Raw genomic sequence first — 14,219 nt, forward strand, 5'->3', positions numbered from 1 at the left:
GGTTTTAGCCAGTCTGCTCTCATATGAAAGCTCAAACACCCAGGGAGTTGATCTTGGCAATGATTTACACAATCTCACTATTTTGGGGGCCAAACAATGTCCTTTTTCAAAAGATACTGTGGGGGGGCACTTTTAATGCTAATGAGCTGGCCAGAAATTCTCACTTGAATTAGTGGAATGCACCCTTCCACTACACAGAGACAATCTAAAAAAGTGTGTACAGTTCACAGACATGCTGCACTTTAATTCATATTTCTTCATAATAATAATTATATTCAATAATAATATGTTTATTTTCTCAATGTTTTCAAAGCAGTTCTGTTCTTCCTGTTTCCCCTTCAAATTAAGGTATTTATCAACTTTGTGAGAGGTTTTGTTGATTAAAGATGAACTGAAATTCTTTCAAAGTGAAGAAAGGGATTCAGTATTTCGAAAACGAAATTAGTTCAGGGGATGTGTCATGCGCACACATTTCTTATAAACATAATTTGCATAATAATAAAGTTATGCTCTGGGTAGAAAATGTAGATATATTTACTTTTTCAGAGTATTGAATGACAGCTGGAAATAGGTCAAGTTGAAGGCAGGCTGAGGTCTCAAATCCGAAAAATAAGTTGGTACTCATAGTGGGGAGCATCTCACCATAGAGTACCGAAGTAAATACATCACGCACACAATTAGTGTGTAAAAGGCATTAGCACGAGAACCAGCGCGTGAACCAACACTTTCTGGTTCACAGTGACGCCACACTTTGGTACTCTATTGTATAGCATAAATGCAGATCTCAGTATTACTCATGTTGTACTGTTGGAACACTCTTGAGGATGATGCAGACTTGTTTGCTTGCGTACTGTATTTTTTATTTTTCAACTTACGACTCCACCTTCCCCCCTGACATTTACATTCTATTTTGTCTGAGTATAATGCCGAGTGATTTGAATCAAGTTGAGTCTAATTTTTACTCTTGTTAGAGTTACCGTTACCAAAAGGATTATCAAAGAAAGTTGTATTTACAAATGTAAATATTTCTTAGCTTTTATTGTAGTCTGGTTACCTTTGATCAATCTGCAGTTGCTACTTTACCAAGCTGGTTGTTAAACTTGTAACCACCCCTTGGCTTTTTTTACAAAGTTAGCTAATTGTCACCACACTATGGTCGTTACCAGTTTCCTCCATGGTCAATGGCGTTGAGATGAAATTTTTGATTATCTGTTAGTTGTTGTAGCACAACATTGCGTTTCTCCAAGCATTCTTGGTAGCCATGGTTACTGAGCCAACCGCATCCCCTGTTGTGGTTTTGTACACAACTTGCATATGATGCCTCGCAATCAGCTATGCCAATACTAAGGTGTGTATAGGAAGTATAAGTACACCCATGGAAGTAGTCCAGTGGTCCTTGAGGCAGTGGATGAGATACTGGACTGGGTGACTCGATTCGCACCTGTAGGGGAGAAGAGATATAGTGTTAGTGAACAGAGTTTTGAATGCTTGAGGGAAAAGAAGTTTGTTCAGAATAGATTCATGCATGCTCTTCTTGTATACTGTTTGGGAAGACCCCATAGTAAATGCTTTTCAAATCATAAGAAGGACTCATGATCAACCTGTTTAAAGTCCTGCAGACCTTTTAATTTGCCTGTGTTATCTGATGTGCATATTTAAATCCAGCAAAAGGTGTGTACACAGTAACAAAGAAAAGTAAAGTGCTAACTGGGAAAGGTAAAGAGACTGGCAAAGTTGAGACATGCCGATCAGACTTGAAGGTTTGCATTTGCATCCTGTGGTGAACTTTCTGTGTGACTCAGCAAGGGTCTGAGAGTAGAACTTGCTGATGTGGTGTGCTTACTCAAACATTCGACATTCTTCATAAACATCACCATCTGAAATTTTTTGTCAGAAGGTTCAATGTTTTGTAGAGTAAGTAAGTGTTAATAAATTTGGCTCATCCGAAATGAAGCTATCCTCAGCTGTTGTGATTTCATTTCCCGACCAACGAACTGTGGAGCATCCTGTTGTGTTTTAATTAGAAATATGCAATAACAGTGGTAATTTATGAAAAGGTGCTCAGTCAGCCATACACCGACAATTTCGACTTAATTGCTGATATTACGGAGAACAAGAGTCATCACATGGAGAATCATCAGAGGAAATCTAATCTTGTAACACCTAGTCATTGTTCCTTCCGTCAAACTAGCATCTTCTAATTGAGGTATTCATTCAGAGCATTCTAGTGGAATCACTAGCCCATTCACTAATTAATCAGGACCTCTGAACCAGAAACTCATAATTAAATGTTTTTAACAGCATCCCTGTTATCAGCTTTATCCGATCTTGAACTGTGCCATTGAATTAATATCTGCAATGTTTCGCCATCTGCTCTCTCCATCGTACTATGTGGACACAGTTTACACCCATCTGACCATATGCCTGTCTTTTACGCAATCCCCACCCACATCTACCCACAACCTCCCCCTTCTACTTCTACTATGTGGACACAGTTTTCACCCATCTGACCATATGCCTGTCTTTTACGCAATCCCCACCCACATCTACGCACAACCTCCCCCTTCCCCTTTTGCTATACTTGGGAGGGAATTCGCAAAAGATCAAATGTATGTGGTTGTGCGTTATCAGTGTTCTTTCCAGTTAACTTGAACACAGACAGGTGGGAGATCTAATTATACATGTCTCTGTTGAATAAATCAAGGCAGTGGTTACTTCAAGCTTGCTGTGAGAGGGAAGACTGAATAAAAGTTTTCTCCCTCGTTGGTATTTGTTGGCCATTTTGATTGAGCTGTAGAGTGCACCACTTGCTAAGTAAAGAACATAATTTGCTTTGCAAGAACTTGTTACCAGGCAAACTACGGTGCTGTTTGTATTGGTTGTGACTGGTTCCCAGCCATTAAACATATTCTTAACAAGCAAATTTGTTCCCCAGTTGTTTCTGCTTAGCATTTCTATTAAATTGGGCCAACTTTAACACAAAGAAAGGTATTTAGATGGCAGTCCTGAATTGTTTGGTTGGTTGGTCAAACTACTCATTTGAAACCAATATTCAGCTGATAGGTATTGACATGTGATACAGTCGGTATTGCTTTTGGAGGGGTGTGGGTTCCTCCTCTCTAAATCCAACAAAGTGAAACTATAGAGATGCACTATATGATGTAAGTGAAAATCACTCTGCATTAATATTGAAATTGTCTGAAAAAGAACCCCTTCCACTGGACATTCGAGTGAAATCTTCATCTATTGGAGTGAACAAATTTCATATTCATCCATTAGTCTGGTTTCCAGTCAAAGAAAGAGTGAATTTTCACTGTTGGAAATCTGGAGAGTAGAAGCTGAAAAGAAACTATGATTTCTGTGTTGGTCTTGTCATGTATAATATATTTGAAAAGCATACAAGGTTCCAAACAGATTGCCCCATCTCACGGTTTGTACAGTTGTGTTCATTTGTAAGAAATTGTGAAAATAATGATTGGCCCCTTACCATGCAGTTGGTGCAGTGTTTCATATACAGATGTTTGATTCCCTGGCGTTGTGGTCTGGTCACGGACTGCCACTCAGCAACCCAGTTGCATACACTTAAATACATTTGGCCATCAATCACCTCACCTACAAGCATAAAGAATTCAATATCATCTTGGAGACAATAGGGGTTACTTTCCCATAAGGGTAGAAAGTTTTATTTCTACAAAAACGAACTTGCTAAAACTTTTGGGGGGAAGGGGGCTATCTTTCTTTTGTCCAATGTTATCGGAAAATTATATAAGAGGTAAAGGATAAAAACAGAAAAGTAACTTTTATTTACTCTATGAATACAAGTCCCATCTTGGGTATGGGTATCAGTGACTTTACTCCCTATGAACATCTGATTGAGGGGGAGGGAGACTATGGGGGCTACACCTGCCCCAAAAGGAACAAAACTGTCTTGGGGAGAAATAACAAGAATAACTCAACTGTGGGGAACTGTGTCACTCCCTTTTTGGAGAATGTAAAAAGCCTCAAAATTTCGCCTCACAGCTCAGAAGGCCACAAAATGTAAAATGCAAGACATTTTAAATGTTAGGGGGCCCCTCAAACAATTTCGGCCCCCCAAAGTTTAGTTTTCAGATCAGCCCTTCCCGATGAATGCGCTATATCCAACTCACCTGTGATGAGATATGTTTTGGATTGTGTTAACTCTGGAACCCCGCACAGTGCCTCTGATGCTGGTGTGATGAGCTTAACTTTCCGACCTATCCCACCATCCACCTGATCTTTGAAGACCCTCTGTACTTGAATTTGGTACTCAAATTGTCCAGGCAAGCTGGTGGCTGATTGGAAAGGGGATTTTCCCAAGACCTTTCCTCGGAAGACTGAATTGAAAAAGATATAGGAAGCACTTTGTTAGTTTTTCACACAAGTGCGAAAACGAAAAACAGGTCCACAAAGCTTTGAGCCTGAGCCAAATCCAATTCCATATTGTCCGAGACCAAGCCTAGTCATGATGGTCGTCACAGCTACATAAAATCAATTAGTAGACTGATGATTGGAACTACAAGTGAATGAATTATTCACCCATGATGATTTTGCACATGCCCACAGCAAGGACACCAAATAGGTCTCTTGTTATTCATACCTACTCCACTAGCAAGGTAAAGATATCTAGAGACATTTTACCTCCTCAAGAGTTACTGTGTGATCAAACAGAAGAAACTGGGTTGTGTTTAAACATTATTTTAACTTGTTTCTCGAGGACTTTCCAAACATAGCTTTAAGAACTCAATTTGAGTCCAACAAGTTGTTGGAGTCCACCACTAGCTGAGTCCAAGTCAAATGTAGTCAAATGGCTTCAAGTCTTAGCTGAATCAGATGTTTTAAGGGGGGAGAGGACTTAATGTCCTCACATGGACTGCCTAATTCATGTCACATAGTTTGGAAAGAAATGGTCAGTTTTCCATTCATTTTTTTATTTGAAGTAAGGATTCAAGCATGAAAAAGCAATCCACAGCAACTTGATTTCTTGAGGAACAGCAACAGATTTGACTGTCTATCATTTCATTTGCTGAATCTGTTGGTGTTACCATTTCTTAAAAATTAAAATTTTGTTACTTCACACAAAATAATCAGATTCTGCTGTCTGGGAACATAAACATTTGATACGAAACCTGCAATGAGGAAAGTAAATTTGATGTCACTAAATGTCATTGAGACTGATTTGTAATCGGATTAGCTAATTGCAACGGATGAGTTGAAATGTAGAATCACACAAGAAACCGTAAACCTACTTACCAAAATTGGCATCACATACATATTGTTGGGGATGCCTCTTCTGACAGGTGCAGCTCCACACTGGCGAAATGGATACAGCTATAATTATACTGATTGAAAGAACAGCCAGAAGGTTTGCAATAAGGGCAGACATTTTCTGACGATAAGCAGGAAGAAGATTTATAATTCAACCTCACCGACTTTGTTTTGTTCTAAACTTCCTAACTGTTGTTAAGTCCACTCTGTTTCCCACTCTGATCAACTGGAAAGTTATCCAGCCATTTATTTGATTTCAGCCGATATTTTATTACTCGTGCTCACTCCCTTTCAACTTTTTAAATGTTCATTGCATCGTCACTTGCACACTTGCTTTTTTCTCTGTGGGGCGAATGTGAACAAACCGGAATGGCAAGTTGAATTGTTTGCTTCCCGCCAGCTTCATTTGGTCCGGCATTTTTGTCAGCAGGTGTTCCCCGCGTGGGTTGCTAGAAGTGACATCATGGGATATTTTGCTCTAGATTTGCAATATATTTGTGATCTCTGTAGACTTGTGCTGTTAGTAAACAACATGCGGATATCAGTGTCAAAAACTGTTTAGATGATGCTGATGAGAAACATCTAGGCTTTGATATATCTGTTAGCAAGATATTGCATTTGCTGATGTCATTTTCATGCTTTTTCTTTCACTCTTAGCATTCCACTAGTCACACTATCCATTAGACTGGCTCTTATCTCTAGTTATCTGTCTGTCTGTCTGTCTGTCTGTCTGTCTGTCTGTCTGTCTGTCTGTCTGTCTGTCCGTCCGTCCGTCCGTCCGTCCGTCCGTCCGTCCGTCCGTCCGTCCATCCGTCCGTTCGTCCGTCCCTGTCCCTTTTTCTCAGTTATCATTAGTGTTTTCTTTTCACCATCAGACACTACACATCACTTGAAATGTCATTTCCTCTTCTCTTTGCCCATCTGCCCCCCCTCCCTATCATTCCAGCACTTCAACATTAATGTGGATATTTGTTTGTGTGGGTGTCTTGGTAAGAGTGCATGAACACTTGGCCTGACATTGTTCCTTTGACTGTATGGGTTAATCACATCCTCTTTCGATCCTCCTGGTATGGAGACTTGCCATGTGTGACAAACGTGATGGAATCCACTACCAGATGCTATAATGTGGGGTGTCCTTACGTCTTTTCAGATGGGATAATGTTCTCAGTGCTCTTTTCCCTCGTTGAAGATTTGTATAGAAATATTGGGTTTAGTAACTGATTGGTCCTCAAATTAGCAATTCAGCTGGCTTGTTACTTTTATGTCAGGTTAACAGACAAAATTACATTAATGAAAATTATCAACTTTAATGCATTTAATGATTTCTGAAATTTATTCAAGTATCATGCAAAAGTGAGAACATACGTGCAAGTTTTACTTCTAATATTCTGCCTTCTTTCATTTATTCAGTTCCTTTCAAGGGTGGATCCAAAAACCAATTATTTATTTTTAGAGCCAAATAAGTCAGATTTTTCAGGTAACCTTTTATGGACTTTTTGAGAGGTCAGGCTATTTGTTGGGGCTTTTCATGTGCTTTTGGAATGAAGGGAAATAAACCCCAAATGGCCTTTTTGATATAAAGAAATGTTTGGCTCTTTGGGGAGGGGGCTGGCCCTAGTCCCCCCCACCTTGGTTTCACAGAGGCTGTTTGTGCTTTTCACATTTCATTGGGTCAGTTGTCATAAAGACATCTCACAAAGGTTTTTTTAAGAAGAAACACCAGTCAGTGCAAAGAAAAAAAAAGATTATGAACTAGCACTCAAAATGTTTTGAATTTATTACATTTATATATAAATCCTATTTACAGAAATAGTAAAATAGAATGACTACAATAACATTATAGTGCTGTTAACATTTGAACTATCTCTTTCTTTTTTTTTCCATTTTTGATGGTTAATTTGGGTATTTATTTTAAACTGTTTCATGTTTATTTTTCAGAAGTTAACTTTTTCTTGAAATGTGATTAATTGATCACATTTTTTTCATCAAATTATACTTGTCATCTTTACAGTAGCCTCACATTTTTGTACTATGATTTTTAAGCCATAAAAAATTGACCTTTGACCTGAAGTTAGCCACCTTAGTACCCGGCCAATTTGCTTTGGCTTTTGGCTTGCAAGGCTGTGTGTTTCTTCAGCCGTTTGGCCACACATTTGTTGTAGCGTTTGCTCTCTGTCCAAACACACCTGTTGTCTCCTATCTCATGGGGTACACACTTTGAAAACAGACTCTCACAGTCTTCAATCATGAGGTGTGCTGAGCCAAGGGGATCGTGGTAACATATGTTGCCAGTTGTTGATGGGTTGTCATGGATACCAGGAACACTGTTATCTCGCTGATCAATCTGGAAAATTGCAGAGATCACCTATAAGTGGAGCTTTCAAGACTGAACACTGATGTTTTTTTCAAACATGACATTTTTCATTTGAGTATTTTTAAGAACATTTCTCTTTTTGGTGGATTTGAAATTTTTAAGCTCGTCACACTGAATGTGTGTAGAGTTACTCAGTTTGGAATTCAGCCATGACTGCTGATGGATTTTGAATTTCCTTTGTAGATAAACCAGTGTTTATTGTCATCAGGAGGCAGGATTGGAAGGAGTGGATGCAACCCTTATTTCATTGGAATGCATTAGGAATAGTAAAATGCCACAGGCTTAAGATCTATGTCTCCAGAAAGGTGAACAGGAGGAATGAAGGAACTCAACAGGAGATATTACTTCCTAAACTCACCAGGCAAAATCCACATCCAACATTGTATTCGGACCGGAGTCCCAGACGCTGGTCGGGTGTCAGGTCTTGAAATCGCTGAACCCATTCACACAGACTGAAGAAAACTTCTCCTTCGAGCTCCAGGCCTGTAAAGGGTTAACAAAACATCATCTGAGCAGAAAATTCAAAGGGAATAAACCCCGGGATATACCATGTTCTACATGCATTTAAAGTTAATCAGCTCCAAAGCGTTATCCCTTAGCAAATAGAGGTTTATAATTTTCTGCAGTGAGATTTTTGTCTCACAAAATTACTCCGGGTAATCAAAAACACAATTGCGTAAATTTCAACATCTGAAGTTATTGAAAATATATTTCCATGGCTTTACACAAAAATGCATCTTTTGCATGTATCTCTTCAGTCAGTTTTTATTAACCTGTCAGAATGTAAAGTTCCCCGATGGCCATCTCTGTCACTCCACATTTTTGTGACGAACTTGATGTAATCATCTTGATCCTCTGCCCTTTGGTGACTACCGAGTCAGAACCTTTGAAGACCTTGGTTGCCTTGATTGTGTACTCAAGAAGGCCTCCCATGCCAGGTTTGCCTATTCCAGGGGATTCAACTTTGATAACCCGTCCCTGTATGACTGAATAAAAAAGAAAGAAAAAAAAAGACGAAAGTTCAAGTTCAAGTACAAAATGTCAGAAATGACCCCTTCAATTGTCAAAGGTTTTACAGCTTTTTGTTGAGTGCTCCCTTCCCCCCCCCAAAAAAAAAAATTGCCCCAGATGACATTTTGAACCACATTTTTTCCCATTTGTATTATTTTTATCGTCTGAAGTACTTAATCCAAATCTCTGTGAATAATTGGCCTTTACTCGGGGAGTCCCTTCTTTGCACAGAAATGGAATTTCTTTCTTACACACTAACATTTTAATGATGGTCATTATAACACGTAACTGAAACAACAGTGTGAAAATCAGAATCCTTTTTCCCATCTATATGTATAATTGTGTTTACTCTCTGAGGTGTTTCATCATAGTCTTTGCATAACGAACATAAAGGGCTCCCCTTTTTATATGAAAAGTCAATTCCCTCCTACACACTTAAACATGAATAAATATTATACCATAATTCCAACAACAGTGTGAAAATCAGAATCCTTTTTCCCATCTATATGTATAATTGTGTTTACTCTCTGAGGTGTTTCATCATAGGTTTTGCATAACGAACACAAAGGGCTCCCCTTTTTATATGAAAAGTCAATTCCCTCCTACACACTTAAACATGAATAAATATTATACCATAATTCCAACAAAAGTATGAAAATGTGAATTTAGTTCAGAACACCTCCGCCGGCACCATCCTTGCATTTTTTCATCTTTAGTCGAAATCAAGACGAGGCACCATCAAATCTTGCACAACTTGTGAAAGACTCTGTAATAGTGAAGTACTGTGCTACATAATTTGTTTGAGCAAGTTTTGAGTTTGTTTATGGAAGGGAATCCACTCAGGTCAGGTTATGTTATGTGGAATGCTTTCTCTTCATTGTTATAAGCATTTTCCTCGTATCCAGGTCATTTATGCCAATGGTTGAATGAATTTTATTGTGTTTCAGTTATATTGGTACAAAACCCTGTAGAGGGGGATGTCCTTAATTGTTTTGAGGAACGTTGTACAATGTTAGCCTTTCACTTTAGGACATCGGTAAATCTTATTTCTAAGCAGGCCTTGTGTATGTTATACCCAAGTCTTAGTCTTAGTCTTTTTACCCCTTTTGGGCAAAGAACTTATGTATAAAATCTGAATGGTTCATTTTCCTTACTATCACAGCAGTTTTGTATTGAAACCATGCAGTTCACTCCTATCCAGTCATAACAGTGGCAAACACTGTTCAAATGTATGAACCAGAACAAAACCAAATAGTCTGTTACTTCTTACCAATATCAGCACGGCAGATTTTCTCTTGTGGGTGTTTGATGGGGCAACTGCACTGGGCTGCCAAATTCTGTGGGTTCGACTGACCCAGTACAGGCAGCAGCACTCCTGTCAACAGTATCACATTTATCTTGAGAAGAACCTCCATCTTTGTTCCTTATTCACTGGAAGTCTACAAGGAATGTCTTGGCGGACCAACCTTAGTCTGCCTCAGGCTGGGTAAATTTCCTCATTACACTGGCAACTTGCTAGTGGAGTGTAGTACGCAGCAACTACACTCTGTAGGTCAAGGGAGGCATTTAAACCAGACAGTTGATGATAGAGGTTTGACTTCATGGGATAGCAATATCTGAACCAGTGGGGAGGAATTTGTGGTGGGGTTAAAGGGGCAATTAGACTTGCCCTTGGATCAAACCTGACTTGATTGGTTCATGAAAAGACAGAGAGAAGTTTTGACCCTATACAAATGGTGCACCAAAAAGTTGAATCCCCTTGATTGTATGGTGGTATTTACCAACTTTTTAATGGAGTCCTCAGTTCTGTGATGCAATTAATGTTGACGATCAAGAGAGAAACAGTCATCAAAATACATGAACAATTTGACCCTGCTTCCTTGTGCTATGTCCATTTTAGTATCATTTTCTGTTGTACATCATGACCATTGTAACATTCAGTGAGGCCACAAAAGAAGGACAGACTATCTTTTCTAAGATTTCATCCATTTCACCTTCCATTTTGTCTTCAATTTTAATTAAATTGCTTCTAGTTGCTGTGTCTATCTGTGGTCAAAAGCATTTTGATTCTGTGAATTAAAAAAAACAAGATGAAGAGACTGCTTTTGCGCAAAATGAGGGAACGTTGCGTGATTAAAGACACTCAAACGAGGAAGACACAAAACAACAGCACACATGTATTGGCAGTGGAGACTGTAGATGTATTGAATGATAGTTACTACACAGTCAAATTCATTATGAGGACAAATTAAATTTCTTATCCAGAGAAATCATCCCACAGGGGCTGGCTGGCCAGGCCAAACACACTAGTAAATGCAGTGTTGAAACCCATTTTCAAACTGCTCTCAACCATGTTTTAATTTATGAAATTTGTGATATTATGAATAATTTGTTTTTGTTGCTGTCATATCACAAGTAGTCTTGTCTTCATATTTGTTGAAAGCATGTTTGACATTTATATACTTTCATTTAATATGAACATAACACTAACAAACAATAACAAACAACATTAGAACATTAGCAATTCAATTAAATTACATTGTGCTAGATGCTGAAGCCACTGTAACACTTAACAGTTTCAGTCCATTCCAAATATTATGATATGGCTAAGACATATTGTGAGAACTGCAACTAAAGGACATTAACATCAAAGAATTTATCTAAAATTGTCAAAAATACTGGGCATATTGTAAATTACAATCAAATTTGTAGTTTACATATTTCATCTTTAACATTTTAATTTGCTGTTACTCTTGATCCTTCCAGAAAACTAGCATTTCATGCGTATTAATTCCTTTAAATGGATAAGAACAAATGTTGTGGTATTGCATACATTGCTAACAAATGGAAGTTTCTTGAAGATGAATAGTTCAGGCTTAATCATTTAAAGGCTCGTTGGGAAAGCAAACACAAATAAAAAATAGGCTAGAATGAACTATTATTTTATTCTGTTAATTTTATTGATTATTATTATTTAATTAATATTATTTTTATTCTATTATTAAGAGAAGCAGAAGATTAATGCAGCATTGTATCAGTGATTTAAGGGGCCACTGTATTGACATTGTAACATTTTTGTGCTTCAAATATAATGTGTTAAATCTGAACATTTATTGTACTGCTAGTTGATGAACATCTCAAATCGAGTCTGTATTTCTGGTGTGAACTTACAAATTTATTTTAGCCCAAGCACAACTCGGACGTCTTGTACTGTATCTGATGCAGCTCTCATTCTTGGATTTTGTCTCAGTTTCACCTTGAAAGAAGCATGTAGTGCCAAGTGCTGACAATACCTGCTGATCAAAGTTTGATCTGACGAGGTCCCTGGAAATCTGAAATGACAATAAGAGAAAAGAACAGCCAATAACATAGTCTTCATGTAAAATACCTTACAGGGCATGAACGGATTCGGAATTAGCTGCATATTACTCGAGCCCTTTGTGGAAGCATGAATTCTATTATTTCCTGAATACTGAGTTGTTGTTTTTTTGTGCGATGTTGTGCCACTTCCTTTGTAACTCATTGTGAGGTATATTGCTAGACGGACATTATAGGTTTGTGACCATGTACGCAGTTAATAATTTGAAGGGATATGGTCCATGTTATTTGCGGGCACAAAATTAGAGCATGCTTATTGTTTTGGAAGCTTGTAGTTGGATAAGGGTAACTTGTTGAGGCTGTGTAAATTTTAAGAAACATAAAAATGGCACAAGACAACATAAAAAGTGATTAATTAACATGTGAACTCATTTCCGTTTGTAGAATTAAGGAAGGCTACTTTTTTCAAAGTAAAGTTTGTCCTTTATATTGGCTGTAAGTTGTTTCTGCTTACTTTTTTGTGTTCAAATTATACTTTGAGTTTCTCCAGACTCTTCTATAATTCTGGTTCTCTTACCTGGCAGTGGCCACAGTTGTCAACATAAACATGATTGGTGAGATACTGCTGCTGAATCCTTGTCAAGGACTCCCATCTTTTAACCCACTGACAAGCTTCAATGAGCAGGCCATCCTCCACTTCAAGTGCTGAAGATGAGAAATCATTGGATGATCAATCTCTTCAGAGAGAGGGATTATCTTGCTTGTGTGACATTAGAACCTTTTAGAATCACTTTTGGACTGACATTTGCAGTGATGCCTACTATTAGAAAAAAAAATGTTCAAGTCTTACTCAGATTTGGTTACTTGGCTAACGGATTGCATTCTCTTCACCATTCACGCTCTGATTTTCAAACAATCTGACCCCTAGCCTAATAGGTCTCCTTACATGCATGTACTGATGGTACCACATTATGTTTACATGTGTGCTTTCCTATGGTACTCAGTGGACTGGCTCCATACAAAAGTATGGACAAAAAGTTCTGTTCATGATTTTCCCTTATTTTTATTGATGTTATTTTACCTTCCACATTTCTCTTCAACCTACCTTTCACTTGTGTCTACCAACCTGTAATAAGGTACTCGTTACCAATGTCAAGGCCATCGTTTTCATCACATCCCTCCCTGGCTCTACGAAAGAATTGACGCCCTTGAGTTACATGGATGCCTTTGAAGATGCTTATGATGTCGACCGAATAATACGCACGACAAGTATTCAACAAAAAGTCCTCATCAATTTCCCTGGATAAAATCTTGGCTTTGATGACTGTTAAAGAAAAAAAGAGGAGTATTCAAGAAGGTTACAATTTTGTCAAAAACAGCTTTCAGCCAGCTTTTCTGATTAAAATTGCATTCAGTGATTGCCACTTCAGAAACTTGAATTTCCCCACTTTGGTGAATGATAGATCACCAAGGCTTTTGAGAACTTGAGTGATACTGGGCAAGAACATCACACCATAAAATAAATGAATCTCTGCTTCACAAAAATGAATGGTTAAAAATGACAAATGGTTTAAGAGATAAACTGCCCTTTGCAATGAGGTAAGATGTGCCCAGTTTGTGCAACATTATCAATTCAACCTCCAACTTTTTGCAAGGTTTTAATTTATGTGAAAGAATCTGATTTGTGAGGAAATTTGATTTTTTTCCCCAGCAAACTCCATAAATGTTCCCCAGAATGCCAAACTGGTTCTCTTTCCAAACAACATCTTCTTGATATTTAACTTACCAACATCATCATCACAGACTTGTTGTTGAGGATGCTTCTCACAAACATTAGTTTCAGCAAAAGCTATTACCACAGGCAAGATCATACAAAAGAGAAACCTTTGTGGATGAAGGAAAAAACGACAGTTGGAGGATTTCGGCATACTTTCAAGACTGTTGCTCTGTACACAGTGTTGATCAGAAGTAGCCTAATCGAATGATTCATGTAATACTGATCCACTTGTTGTCTGGTCAGCAGGTGAATTGAAGTTTCTCATCATTCAGTGGCACATTTTATGTGTTTTAGAAGCAACAGTTAGATACTGGAAACCCCGCCCACTGCTGAGTGTAGTATTTCCAGAATCATGTCACAAAGCCAATGAGAGCACCAGAGTGGGAGTTGAGATGATTGAATTAATCCCTTGTTTTCATTTTTTACATCTGTTCTGCTCTTCTGTTTCATCAA

At 38.1% G+C, this 14,219-nt stretch overlaps 4 protein-coding genes across 9 annotated transcripts in view; 1 reads left to right on the forward strand and 3 right to left on the reverse strand.

Annotated features, from left to right (window-relative positions):
• The window catches only part of LOC110983659 (synapsin-like), a 180,044-nt gene that overhangs the window by 128,164 nt on the left and 37,661 nt on the right, over positions 1-14,219 (forward strand). The gene's annotated exons all lie outside the window — the stretch shown is intronic.
• LOC110983666 (metalloproteinase inhibitor 1-like) lies at positions 219-5,491 on the reverse strand. Its single transcript, XM_022243101.2, has 4 exons — positions 5,272-5,491; positions 4,149-4,355; positions 3,488-3,612; positions 219-1,441 (listed from the first exon to the last, which is right to left on the reverse strand). Exons 1-4 carry the CDS (start codon positions 5,402-5,404, stop codon positions 1,160-1,162), a joined length of 747 nt encoding a protein of 248 aa, XP_022098793.1. The 5' UTR covers positions 5,405-5,491; the 3' UTR covers positions 219-1,159.
• On the reverse strand, positions 6,592-10,264 carry LOC110983665 (metalloproteinase inhibitor 3-like). The gene is made up of 4 exons (XM_022243100.2): positions 9,942-10,264; positions 8,434-8,646; positions 8,019-8,143; positions 6,592-7,630 (listed from the first exon to the last, which is right to left on the reverse strand). Exons 1-4 carry the CDS (start codon positions 10,084-10,086, stop codon positions 7,367-7,369), a joined length of 747 nt encoding a protein of 248 aa, XP_022098792.1. The 5' UTR covers positions 10,087-10,264; the 3' UTR covers positions 6,592-7,366.
• LOC147799298 (metalloproteinase inhibitor 4-like) lies at positions 10,852-14,025 on the reverse strand. Its single transcript, XM_087135459.1, has 4 exons — positions 13,776-14,025; positions 13,116-13,313; positions 12,567-12,694; positions 10,852-12,003 (listed from the first exon to the last, which is right to left on the reverse strand). Exons 1-4 carry the CDS (start codon positions 13,915-13,917, stop codon positions 11,839-11,841), a joined length of 633 nt encoding a protein of 210 aa, XP_086991585.1. The 5' UTR covers positions 13,918-14,025; the 3' UTR covers positions 10,852-11,838.

This window comes from Acanthaster planci, linkage group LG04 (genome assembly GCF_054643075.1).
Source record: "Acanthaster planci isolate LZ-2023a linkage group LG04, COTS_SCS, whole genome shotgun sequence".
NCBI lineage: Eukaryota > Metazoa > Echinodermata > Asteroidea > Valvatida > Acanthasteridae > Acanthaster > Acanthaster planci.